Source organism: Populus nigra, chromosome 14 (assembly GCF_951802175.1).
Source record: "Populus nigra chromosome 14, ddPopNigr1.1, whole genome shotgun sequence".
In the NCBI taxonomy this organism is placed as follows: domain Eukaryota; kingdom Viridiplantae; phylum Streptophyta; class Magnoliopsida; order Malpighiales; family Salicaceae; genus Populus; species Populus nigra.
This window is the reverse complement of record NC_084865.1, coordinates 7429954-7443643: the sequence shown is the minus strand read 5'-3', so window position 1 is coordinate 7443643 and position 13690 is coordinate 7429954. Positions and strand designations below refer to the sequence as shown.

General features: G+C 35.3%; 2 protein-coding genes across 6 annotated transcripts; both read left to right on the top strand.

Annotated features, from left to right (window-relative positions):
- Window positions 1-1065: 1065 nt before the first annotated feature.
- On the top strand, window positions 1066-7063 carry LOC133673380 (uncharacterized). 5 transcript variants are annotated; one of them, XR_009834972.1, is made up of 13 exons: window positions 1066-1414; window positions 1480-1563; window positions 1667-1741; window positions 1911-1991; window positions 2168-2307; window positions 2586-2789; window positions 3091-3286; window positions 3493-3576; window positions 3799-4000; window positions 4238-4431; window positions 4580-4791; window positions 5299-5339; window positions 6653-7063. XR_009834972.1 is itself a non-coding variant. In XM_062094136.1 (12 exons), the coding sequence occupies exons 1-11, from the start codon at window positions 1190-1192 to the stop codon at window positions 4760-4762; spliced, it is 1668 nt and encodes a 555-aa protein (XP_061950120.1). In that variant the 5' UTR covers window positions 1067-1189; the 3' UTR covers window positions 4763-4791; window positions 6653-7063. The 5 variants fall into 5 exon arrangements, 3 of the variants coding, with proteins under 3 accessions (XP_061950122.1, XP_061950120.1, XP_061950121.1); XR_009834973.1 differs by lacking the exon at window positions 6653-7063 and adding an exon at window positions 5414-5668; XM_062094136.1 differs by lacking the exon at window positions 5299-5339 and having other exon boundaries at window positions 1067-1414.
- Window positions 7064-8868: 1805 nt separating this feature from the next.
- LOC133672814 (NAC domain-containing protein 21/22-like) lies at window positions 8869-13488 on the top strand. The gene is made up of 3 exons (XM_062093348.1): window positions 8869-9341; window positions 11756-12030; window positions 12735-13488. The coding sequence occupies exons 1-3, from the start codon at window positions 9176-9178 to the stop codon at window positions 13179-13181; spliced, it is 888 nt and encodes a 295-aa protein (XP_061949332.1). The 5' UTR covers window positions 8869-9175; the 3' UTR covers window positions 13182-13488.
- The last annotated feature ends 202 nt before the right edge of the window (window positions 13489-13690 follow it).

The window sequence follows — 13690 nt, the reverse complement described above, 5'->3', positions numbered from 1 at the left end:
AACTGGAATGCTTATTTTGACCTCATTTAAGGAAATGCATAATAGTTAATATAATTTTTTTATTTTTTTTTCATGCTTCTTTAATTTGTCACATGATCATCCCTTTTTTAAAATAAGACATTTTTTTTTGTACTTGACTTTTCTTCTTTTCTTAGTATTTTTAGGGAAATCTCTTCTTCTTTTTCTCTACTAAAATTGCATTCATAATACCTTTTATTTTTAGAAGCACAATGCTCACCCATCACCTTAATGTTTTTTTTGTTGTTGTCTATATCATAATAATTGTACTTTTCATATGTATGAAAAACCATATATTACTTCACAAATTTAAACAAAGCTCGAGAGTAATTATTAAAAGATTCTTGACCTAAAAAACAATATAAAAATCATAACATATATTTTCCTGCATGTCTAACCCATGAAAAAGAGGCTTGGTCAGCACACCAAGCCTTTAACACACATAGAACGCATACAATACATTATTTGCTAGTCCATAATCGGGCGATCTTTTAAGTTAGGGTAGGGGTAGTTTATGCTTATTTTTGACTTAAAAGACCTAAATAACACCCTATATATCTAAATAAATTCATTTATGACTTAAAATAATCCAAAAATCAGTGAAAAAAACAAAAAATAACCCAAATTCAAAAAAAATTCTTGAGCCTTGATCTACCCTCTCATGCAAGTTGAATGCCAAATAATATCCTATTGAAACTCCTATCACCTAATGAAACTCATTAACACTAATATTGATCTTTTATGTTATCGAAATCGATGTTAACCGATGATTTTTTTTTTTTACCAGAATTCAGTGATTCTCTCTTCTTTCTCAAATCTAAAGAAAGAAAAATAGGTAAAATAAAGATTTGGATCAAAAGCATATTTTTGAAATCCAAAGGGATTGGAAATGTTTCCATTGAAAAGTAAAAGGACAAATTGTAACTTTTCAAGCCAATTTTGAAATTGCCATGTATTTTTTTTTGTTCCTTTTGCTTTCATCCTCTTTCTTTAAGTCTTGTACTTTCTTAATTTAATTGCTTCTTAATATCTACCCTCCTTACCGTTGGCCTGTAGGATCCGCACAAAACGGCACATCGCATACCTTGTCCACTCTTTTTACACAACACGTCGTCCATATATCCTGTAACTTAAGAACTCAGCGTTCAAAGGTTCGTAAAACAAAAAAAAAATGGAGGACTGCAACCAAAAGTACAGTTGCAGAACAGCAAAAGAAACCCTAGAATGGATAAACGCAATCCTCAATTTCATTAAACCCTACGCTTTCTTAACCAACGCACATGTTACCAATTTCTTCACCCACAAGTTATGGCAATCCATTGATCCTGTCTGGCTCCATTGCTTGCGTAACGAACCTGTCCAAAATCTCCTCCTAATTCCTTGTGGTATAATCCAGGTAACTAAATAATTTTTAGATTATGTATAATTATGTTGTTTTTAATTATCTTATTATGTGAATAGGAGCATTGGCCTGCTTCGCTGAAGGAATTTGTTTTAGATTTGAAGTCTCTCGCGTTTCCTCGCGAGCAAGCGCATTTAAACAAGGTAGGTTTTTTTTTGTTTACTTGATATTTCTTAATTTTTTTTATAGTAATAAATAATTATTGCTGATTATTATTGTTATTATTATTATTATTATTTATTGCAGCTATTCCCGGGAGTGAATGTGGTTTCGCTTAATACTGTACTTGCACAAGGCATGAATTTCAAGAAAAAACATGAAGTAAGTAGGTGATCGACGCTCGGTTTTGAATTTCTTCTTTTTTTTTTTTTAATTTTTTATAGTTGCATGTTCTTAGAGAATATGTTATCATTTAATTTAATTACTGCGTATTGTTATCTTCGTGAGAAAGCAGGTTTATATGGGTAATGTTTTATTTTTTTTTAAGTAGGTGGAAGTTCTTTCTGCGGTTGTTAGTTCTGTTGCGAATAGTGTGGGAGCTCAAACAATAGTTGATGTTGGTGCTGGCCAGGTTTGCCTCTTTCTTTGATCTATAGCTTTGCTTCAACATAAACTGATTGTTAATTTGAATTAATTCTGTGTGGTCTTACTAACTAATAATCTTTTCTTTTCATGTGCTGTGAAACCAAAACTTTGTTGCTATTTACTTGTACAAATTCTACATCTCTGATTGAGCTTTTGTTTTAGGGTTATCTTGCCCAAGTTCTTTCCTTCCAGTACCAGCATTCTGTAGTTGCTATCGATGCCTGTTCTCATCATGGAGCTGTCACGGAGAAACGTGCAGAACGGATCAAGAAGCATTATGCAGCTCAAATGCGAAAACATTAGTAAATTATGCATTTATTTGTACATTTGCTGCAATTTCCTTCTCTTTAAGGAAGTAGTTATCGTATTTTAGGAAACCATGGATAAATTGTTTGGATGGTGTCCGTTGTTAGTTGATGGAAGTTGTTAATATGGGATTGCCTGCTTAAGTGCTTGATGTGACTTCCTTGCTTATTCTATGCCTTGCATGAATTGCTACGTGTTATACCACTAATATATTTCCATTACCATGATCATGTGTCTATTTTTGTTACCAATCCCTTTTGCTTCCTTCTGTTAGTCCAGGAATTGGGATTCCAAATGTGCCGAAGACAATTACATGCCGTGTCATGTCCATTGACATGTTGAAAGCATTGACTAGCATGTCACCACATATTGATAATGTTAAGCGGCCAGAATTGATTGGGCAAGTTGCAGATGATAAGACTTCATTGGTACTTGCTGGGTTACATGCATGTGGTGATCTTTCAGTAACTATGCTGAAGTGAGTGCCTTTTAGCTTTGTAAATTTATCTCTTTCCATTTTGCATGTAATTGAAAATGTTCTTTCAATGCTTAATATACTAGGCAAAGCTACAAAGACATGCATATGTATTGAAGATTTGGAACACTAGCTGCTATATTTTAATTCTCCCTGACCATGTGTATTGATATTTGGATTATTTGCTATGTTTCATCAAATTGCTTCATTGTGCTCATTTGCATAAACCATTCTTTTTATTGCTCTGGCCTTTGGGCTCTGTATTCGGTATTGTTGTTTCATCATCCATTGATAATTTTTAAAGTGCATATCTTTATCGGACCAGGACCTTTTTAGAGTGCAAAGATGTTAAAGCAGTTGTTAGCATTGGATGCTGTTATAACCTGCTTTCTGAAGGATGTCTTGACATAGCTGGTTCACAATGTGGTTTTCCTGTGAGTTGTGGTGTTAAATCTGCTGGTATATCACTTGGGAAAAGTTCACGTGATCTTGCTTGTCAGGTGCTCGGATATCTTGCTTTTCTTAAGTGCATTAATTTTATGAAGCAATATCATAGAAATGTCAAGTACCTATTTCAGCATGGATGCTATTGTCTGAGTAAATATTAATAACTTTTATTGAGTTCTAATGTCTTCTGTGGTGCTTCTTTCATAACTCCACTGTCTATCTAAAGATGCACTCAATGACCCAGCTTAATTTTGTTTAGAGTGCAGAGAGATGGAGGAGTCTCGAACAAGATGCAGGTCTTCATAATTTTGAGTTGCATGCTTTCCGTGCTGCTTTTCAGATGGTAAGCGATGCTGACAACCATCTTATAGTCAGATCGGATTTGCTTTAGACTTGCCTTCTCACCCTATGTTACTGTCAGTATCATCGTTATGCTGTATATGAAAACTTTTATACTTGAAGGCCTGAATTATTTTTCCTTAGTTTATTTAATGTTAGATAAATAGATTGTTCTATATTTTTTGCATCATCCATATGCTATTGATACCATTTGTTTCTTCTGAAGGTTCTTTGTAAATATTATCCTGAAATCATAACATCAAGTCCCTCAATTGGCCGTCAAGGGAAGGCGCTGCGACGCCAACAGCAAAGGAGGATCCTGCAGTCTTCAATTAATTGTGATGAAAGTAAACATTCATCAATGCCTGAGACAATTTCTCATATGCAAGAACTCTACATAAATCCACACATGTCAGAATCTAAAACAGGTACACAAGTAATCAATGTATTCTTGAAAGTTTTATAGCCTTGAGATTGCAGTTGATTCTCCCCTTCTTCGGTAGTACAGAGAAATTGAAGGGGAGAGGGGATAGAGAAAAAAATATCACTTTGGGAACTCAAGGCATTCTTTGAGTGTATCCCAAACTATTAAAAGCCCCTTCAATGGAAAAAAGTTCAGCAATGAACAAGATACTGATAATTTTCTGTTGGAATGTGTTCTGCAGATGACTATTCAGGCTCAGCACTGCATTCTCATGAATTATCCTTCAATGGAGGTGCCAGATACAATGAAACTGCAGCTGCAAGCAAATATTTGCTATTCGAGAAATTTACTCAGTCTGGATTATCTCGCCTAGGTCTCAAATCTTTGCAGGAGACACATTTCCATGAAATATGGAAGGAAGCTGAGCCATTTGCTGTATGGTAACCTCAACTTGCTTTTGTGGTGATTCATATATTATATACGAGTATCTCAATGATTTCCTTTTCACCTTTAGGGAAAGATGAAGAAGGCATATTTTTAGATGTTCTGTTATAATACTGATTAATGCGCTAATTCAAAACAGGGGCTTATAGGACCATATTGGTCGCTGCGAGCTGCTTTAGGACCTCTTTTGGAAACTCTTCTTCTGCTTGATAGATTGTTGTTCCTCCAAGAGCAAGGCAGTTCTCTGGAAGCAATCATGTTACCTATCTTTGATCCTGCATTATCCCCAAGGAATGTGGCCATAATTGCCAAAAGAATTTGATACAAATTTTCAGCTCAAGAAGAGAAATGGTAATAATAACGACTCTTTATGTCCTATCCCTACCGACATATCTGTAAATCTGACCATGGCTTTTCAATTTGTTTTGGTTTTTAAATAAGATTCTTTCAAGTTATTATGATATATGAAATATGGAGCAAGTATAGATCTCACTTGAGTGGGACCATAATGGGGACTAAGCCTTTAGGGCAAAGCGAAATTTTTTGTTTTTTAGTCGAAACATTTAGGTTGATGTCCATGATATCGATGTTTGTTCTTTATACAAAATGCACCTCTAAATTTGATGCACTTTCCCATGTCAGAAAAATGAAAAACATATTTGTGGGAGGGAAAGTGATCATTTTCAGTATGCTACCAATATATTCGGGGTGGCCATATGGAATCTAGGAGTGCTCATCTTGGTACCCATTGATAATTATAAGCCATGATGCCATATACTAATATTTAATAAAAATGATGTATGGGAGCACATGTTTTACAGACATTCGACTAATATCCGTTGTGATGTTCATATGTAGTGGCATCATCCTGAAGTATATCGGTATTTGAAATAGTGCATGTGAGTATCGCTATTATTTTTTCACTCTATTATAAAAGTTATGTTTCTGTCACTTACTCGTGTGATTCTTGTAGTCCATTCATTGTGAAAGAAGGCATCATGCTTCGTAGAGTTTAAAACATTGGTCAGAAACCTTCTCTTTGAATGTCTGTCTGTTGTCTGCTCTAAAGTTGGTTGCATCCTATTTTTGTTGGTCCTATTTATTCCTTGTGCGTCCAAGAATCCCGATCATGGGACTATATCCAGCTTCTTACAAATCGAATAGTACAACATCATGATTATATCATGTTTTAAATTTTTCTAATCCAATGGAAATCGTGAAATGATAATCTGTGTACTTGGTAAAAGATAACACACAAACACTTGTATACAAGTTTCTGACCACAAGCAGCGCATATGGTCACTGCTCCTGCTACACCTGTTGCTCTTATTGTTTACGTGGAATTCAAATATTGATTTCAATTTCTTTTCTGAATTGAGCATCCACAATGGATTTGCTTTATTGAATCCCTGCATTTCTCAAGTCATGTTTTTTTCTCCTGTGATTTTTGGGTGGGGAGTGGAGAGGAAAGTAACTGAAAGAGAAGATACATGTTTCTTTATGGAACTTTCAAATGGTACGGTGGTGAAGAGTCTTAAAACTGTATTATTTTCACCCTGGTATATGATTAGGCAAGCATTCTATTAGAGATCCTTCTTTCTGTGTTTCGACTTGCATATAGAAACAATTTATGGAGTTGGCTTGACATTAGTCAGAGAGATCGGTTGATTGGAGGCCTGAAAGGTCCTTGGAAGGACCACTAAATTATTCGTTAGCAATTCGGATGCTCTTCTCTATCAATTCCCTTTAGATGTCTCTGTTAACTGGCTGGGAATGAAATGGACATTTGTTTGCATTCATTTTGTTACTTATCTTGACCCACTCCAGGAATTCTTGTCATCAAATAGCCGAAGAAATTGAAAAAAATTGTTAACGCAAATGTGGCATCTTTTAGATAGTAGTAGTTTGTTTAGCAACTAAGACGACTTCACACGATGTATGTAATCTTCGTGTGGATGGAAGCTATTCATTGCTCATAAAAGTCAATTGTTATCGTTCCAATTTTCCAAGTGCTATATATGAGATCAAATATGTTCAGGTTTGATATTGGAGGACTGCAAGTCTAGGAGAAATTCTTTCGACAGTTGCTATTGATGCGACTGTGTAATTACGTTGTCCATGGCTTTGCACGATATGTTTGTTGTATACGTTTTTTAGATTCTATATGCGTATGTTATTTACTCGGATAAACATGATTGAACATTCCTTGTAGATTCTGCGGAGGAATGGGTGGTGGGGTGCGCGCGCGCGCCTGCCTGTGATGATTTGTCGACTAGCTGAAACGCTGTGGTTGTCACATCAGATATCCTTGCTTAAAGAAGCATCAAATGGAGCCTCCCACTCGTGCCGGGACACGTGTGTTCACATGCTGTGGGTTGAATGGTTTTTGTCATTTTAGACACCTGGTTTGTTCTTGTTCATTTCCATTATTGGGTGGTTAGCAGTGACTGCAGTCGACATGTTGAATTTCAAAGGTAATATTACTGTCACTGAATATAATCAAACGTTGGGATACAGCACCTAGCAGTTCTCCTTTTGTTCCTTCTCACTGTTGTTGTCAGCATCAAAACTAGTGAAAGGTGCCGTTACTGGTTAAGTGGCTTGAATTTTGACCTTTGCCGTAGATGAGGTTCATTTGAATTTCGTACTTTAGTGGATTGCTAGCTAGGATCGTGCAACCACGTACTGTTCGAAGCTATAATATCTGGTCAGACCCTTGCTACATTACAAAGAGGGGGTAACTTTAATGTCATTTTCCCCGCTTTCTGAACCTCTCATCCACTTACCTGCTCTGTATTTCTCTACCTTGTCGTGGCAGCGACACTAGAGGGAGGGGGGTGGGGGGGTCCCGGGGCTCCTAGAGATTCAAACATGATTCTCCAACGACAAATCACGGCGAAGAAAGGAAAGCTGAGTTTCTTTGTGGGATGTGCCGTCTAAATATCAAGGTGATAATAAGATTCGGAATAGTAATAATGGTTTAAAATGTTTTTTTTTTTTGAAATATATTAAAATAAATTTTTAAAAATTATCTTTAACTTCAGTATATTTTAAAACATTAAAAATATTTATTTTAAAAAAATCATGTGAGAGAATTTTGCTTTTCCAAAGCCATTAGAATCGTCCAATATTGCTTTGCCAACACACTGTATAATGTCAGGGCTCTCTGATTGTTGGGAGAGTTGGAGAGAACACACAATCACACGCGCAAAGAGGAAAAGCTCTGCCAGGGTTTGAGAATGTTTGTGTTTACATACCGGTGATGAACTGACTTATTTTCCATCATCATCTACAAAACAAAAATGTTAAGATATTGGATGAATTACTACACATCATACGCCCGCTTCACTACCAAAAAAAAAAGAAAAAAGTACATCTACATTACATGATTGGCGGGGGTGTATTTGGTATAAACTTTTTTTTTTTCAAGTATTTCAATTGTATGTAATTATCCTTCGTGTGGTCATATAATATCTGGAGATCCAAGTTTAAATAATCTACAGTCTAGTTTTTCATAATATGTACTGTAGGAAGTGGATTTACTCCCTCCTCCATTACCATTTCAGGCTTGAATCCAATAGGAAAAATTAAGACTTCTCGTAGAAGCGTGCGCAAGACCGGACTGGATCTCTAAATCTTCACGTGTGAAGGCAGCTCCAACAATACTCTCACTATTAAAACTAAAAAAAAAACAGAGAGAAAGAGGGCAATACGCAGTGGAGGACTTGGAAAAGGTATTTCTCATGAGTGTATTAATTTAGTTTTGGATAGCTACATAGGGAATTAATTAGTCTCGATAGCAAAAGTTGGCATGAGAATACCCACCTGGTAAGAAGAGGAATTTCTACGTTGATTTTGCTTTCATTTGAGTGCCTATTATTTCTTCGTTTCAAAAACATTTTTGATAAAATTTAAAATTTTTTTATTTTTTTATTAACTTTAAATTAATATGTTTTTAGTGTTTTCAAATCATTTTAATGTGTTGATGTCAAAAATAATTTTTTAAAAATAAAAAAATATCATTGACATGTATTTTGGTACGAAAAGTTATTTGAAAAACAACCACAACCACACTGCCAAACAAACTCTTATTAATGGCCGAATTAATTGAGTTATACAGCATGGATTGAAAAATTAACAATCATTTTCTTTTCATGGATTTTTTTGCCCCATGGGAAATCTGTTTGGTCAATCTCCAATAACAAGCAAGATGAACTCAAACTCTTGCAGAATTGAGGAAATAATATGGATTAGAACAAGAGGAGTCTGATGGCAAGGGGAACAGGAGGCCCCTTGAACAAGGATTAATCGTGGTGTGGTCATCCGTCATCATCATATATAATCCTTTTGGCTGGTTGTGGTGCTTGCTAACTTTATGATGATGAGCACCATCAAATTCCAAATAGTTAGAAATCAAAGACCATAGACCAAGGACCATCCCATTCTAGTGTGCTCCCATCAGCAGGTAGGCAGTGATTGGCCTATCTTATGTCATATTATTACACCTAAGCATAAATCCTAACCTTCCTTTTTTATGCGGCATCATAATTAAGTTGACTTTACCTCTAATTTTGTTTAATTTGTGCCTTTATATATATATATACAACACTACCTGGCCTTCTTGCCAGAGGAGATCTCAGATTCTATCTCCTTACTCTGTTCACATTGTTAATTGCTAGCAATATAAATACAGTCTTCCTGTTACCTTGCCTTATCTGTTGAGAGCAAGAGAAAGATGAGCAACATAAGCTTTGTGGAGGCAAAACTGCCACCAGGGTTTAGGTTCCATCCAAGAGATGAAGAGCTTGTATGTGATTACTTGATGAAGAAGGCCTCTCACTGCGACTCCCTTCTCATGATAGAGGTCGACCTCAACAAGTGTGAGCCTTGGGATATTCCTGGTGAGTCTTAATACATACCTCATCATTACCATCAACATCTTCTCATGCTTACAATCAGTACTATGCTTTTCACCTTAATCATATATATATAATTTACTCAATAGAATTTGTTCACAGCCTCACTGCCACTGAATCATTCGCTTTATATTCTTGATAGTCTATATATTTAGATAGCCTGCATGACTGTAAACTATGCATATATATATATATATGGACGCTGCAGGCACGCACTGAAAAGAGGTAAATTGTGATGTGAAGAACACTGGTGATATGATTATCTAAATCACCAGATGAGTACGAGGCTAGCTCTTCCCATGAGTTGTGAAGCCAGCCTACCTTCCTTTTAGGCTTCATCTACCTCTTTTTAATTACTGTTTTAGCTTCCATCAAGGCTTAGACCCCACTAACGACTAAATCCTAATTATGCTTAAATGAGAGACATGGGACTCTCTCTCTCTTTTTATGGCCAAGGAGGATGGCAACCCATGTTGGCTGTGTCTGATAATAGTTAGATAGATAAAATCGCGGTGATGTACCTGGTAGCTACACACAGTTTAGTACTGTCGGACAAATTAAGTTGTAATTCGGGGGTGAGCCTGTTTATGTTGTTTTAGGTGTTTTTTAAAACTATTTTTTCTTTTTTATTGTTTTTAGATGAATTTAACGTGTTAATGTTAAAAAAAATTAAAATATTCTTTTTAAAAAAAACAACTTTAAAAATCAACCTAATCTACCATTCGCAGCACACCACATTATCCCATGCATGCGGAAATGAAAAAGGTGAAATGGTTGTCATGCATGCATACACATACATTCGCGCACACGTGTGTGCATCATAGATTTATTTTTCTTTAGGCAAAATTAATCTTAATGGGCACATAGGTCTTTATAATTGTCTTATTCAGAAGGGGAGTTAGGATTGCTTTTCTCTTTCTTACTGGTTCTTGGCACCCGTTTCAATGGGAGTTTTAAACAGTTTCGAAGTTTTATTATTTTAAAATATTATTTTTAAAATATTTTTAGATTGTTTTGATATTTAAATATCAAAAATAAATTTTATAAAATAAAAAAATATTATTCTAATCTATTTTCAAACAAAAAAAAAATACTTCAAAAAACAACTACAACAATAAAAAAATCATAAAAATCCACTATAATTTGTTTAAAGTCCGTCTGCGTTGCTGTGCGTGTGGTGTGGATAAGTTTTTAAGAACTGGGATATGAATAGCAGTATTTTATATTAGAGCATACATGTCACGCAAGGGGTTTTTAGAAATAATATTTTGTGGTTTCTTCCACCGTCTTTTAGGTGGAAGTCCTCAACCAACTTAGTGGAAGTGTCTTTTAGGAAAGAAAACCACTATTCTCCCAGCAAAGTTTTCAAATTCAAACTCTTGCAAATGGCACTATCCCAATTCATCTAATTAAATTTCGAGAGATGTAGCATAAATGATTATATTTTATATTTACTTTTTAAAAATCATCAAATTCAAGTCTCACAAATTTTAGAATTATTAAAAGCTTACGTAATTGTTAATTTTATGATCTGTATAATTAATCGAAGTGTGTGCAAGCTCATTTAGACATCCATATTAATAATAATAAAAAAAAAAAGTTATGAAAGTGATTGAAATAGCTAAGCAAAAACCTAAAGTCATATAACATAATACCTTATTGTCCAAACCTAATTATATAATGGCCACAGCACACTTCAGTTCAAAAGGAAAATGGCATTTTAACCTCGTAATTCTTACCAAATCCAATATGGCTTGTCACCGTCATTGAATATTGAAGCCCTCCCTCCCTCCCTTCTGTTTTTCAACATCTATCAATTATTTATTCAACTCAAATTTGTAGATCACACGTGTCACCTGCGTAAGCAAGGAACCTTATTTGTTTTTGTCAACTTGTAAATCTTACCTTCAATAATTCTCATTACTAGAGATGGACGTCGACCTCTCAACCACACTACTGTTATTGGATTGCAGTCATCTACCATTTTTTAGCCACATGTTATGAGTCACTTTTCGTGCCTTATCTCTCCACCACTCGTATAATACACCTTTGATCGAGTCATGGCCGCATAAATTCAAAACCCGGTCACCAATATGGCCTTGGATCTTAGAACCGCATGCTTCACCACCCAATTCAATGTTAGATCGGTGATGTTGTATGTCTTCGAAGAAACCTAATGTTTGACCTAACTGGTAACCAAAGGCTTGCACTTAAGGCCTGCCCTTGATTATGGTAAACCCATCAAGATTATTTGGTTTAACATGAAGATGACCAAGGGGTTCTTGCTTTGAGTTGACCTTATCACACGCATTTATATATAATCTTGCTGTTTATTTCAGATAATTGGATAACATGTAAATTTCTTGTAGTCTAATGATTTGTGTGTGGAGATTTGGTAGAAACGGCATGCGTGGGAGGCAAGGAATGGTACTTTTACAGCCAAAGAGATCGTAAATATGCAACTGGACTAAGAACTAATCGAGCAACAGCATCTGGATATTGGAAGGCCACCGGGAAGGACAGACATATCCTACGTAAGGGAACCCTTGTTGGCATGAGAAAGACCTTGGTGTTCTACCAAGGTAGGGCACCTAAAGGGAAAAAAACCGATTGGGTCATGCATGAGTTTCGGCTTGAAGGGCCACTTGGTCCGCCCAAAACTTCTTCAGAGAAGGTGGGTTTAAGATATTCACTCTATGATGAATTCAATGATTTTAAAATTTCTTGGCCTGGTTTCACAAAGTTCCATCCTCAAAATTTTATTACATCTATGCATGTTTTCCTTAGGTTTTTTGCAAGAATCACGGTGCCGGCCCCGTGTCTTTTATTAACAATTTCTTTTTTTCTTTCCGTATGTTAAATCCTTTGACTTCATCTAGTATATATGATTTTGTTTTTCAAGAAAAAGCCTAATTTGCCATTGGTAATTTACCCTCTAGCTAGTATAATGGTATCTTTCTAGAACCCTTTTCTTTTTTTCATGGAAAACAGTATCGGTTTGATCCATGATCATGTAAAATACTTAGAAATAAAATTAAACAACTCTTTACAAATACTGGGATGTGAATGAATCTGTTTAGGCAATCAGAACTAAACTCTGCACGGCTTATGACCAGCAATGTCAAGACACGTCAAATTTTACATGGACAAAAAGCTTGGAAGTAGTTTAATTGAACTCGTAAACATTTATATATCATATAGAACAAAAAAAGGCCAAATTAATTTGTTGAACTGGTCATGACAAGTATGCTAATATAAAATTACATTAGTAGCTTGCCTAAGATGTGTATTTTATAATCATCCATGTATGCCTGTATATAATCAGCTGTAATGCATTATATCATGACCAACATCTCTCTTTTTTCTTGGCGCATGCAGGAAGATTGGGTCTTATGTCGAGTGTTCTATAAAAACACCAGAGAAGTTGTGGCCAAACCTAGCATAAGAAGCTGCTATGATGACACAGGCTCTTCATCTTTGCCTGCATTAATGGATTCATACATCACTTTTGACCAAACTCAACCCAATTTAGATGAGCACGAGCAAGTGCCCTGCTTCTCCATTTTCTCCCAAATCCAAACCAACCAAAATTTCCCATACATAACTCAAATGGAAGTACCAAATTTACCCACAAAGGGTACAAGCCCATTTGGGCAAGTACCTATGAATATCACCACTCCTTCAGACGCTTTTTCTTGTGACACAAAGGTACTAAAAGCTGTTTTGAACCACCTTAACATTAAAGGGTCACCAAGCTTAGGAGAAGGTAGTTCAGAAAGCTACTTATCTGATGTGGGCATGCCCAACTTATGGAATCATTATTGATTTTTAGGTCTTAAATATAGGATTTAAAGAGGTTCTCTCTTCTCCCACTATAAAAAAAAAAACCTTCAACAGCCTTTACAAGACCATATTTTGCTGAAAAGCAATTTCTAGTGATCGGTAATTCACTAGTCTTCCCACATTATGTATGTTATCATTTCTCGTATTGGAATGCATTTTACTTGTGGGAGATGTAATCAACTTTCTTATTGTAGACTCTGAAGTTTATAGGGCGATTTGAAATGAACAGTGTAAAACTTTCATTTGTAACTATATATATATGGGTGTATATATGGAGGTTAAATATTAATTTCTGGTGTTCTGAATTTTAATTTGATTATTCAGTCTAATTACATAAATTATTCTAAAAAAAATAGAATAAAATAACTGGTTGGAAGAGAAGGGTCGAGGAATTATTATCTATACTTCATATTTTGGGATGTGACTAAAACTTTTGTTGGAGGAATAATATTCCTGCCAAGTTTCAAATTCTATTCGTTTCCTCACTAATC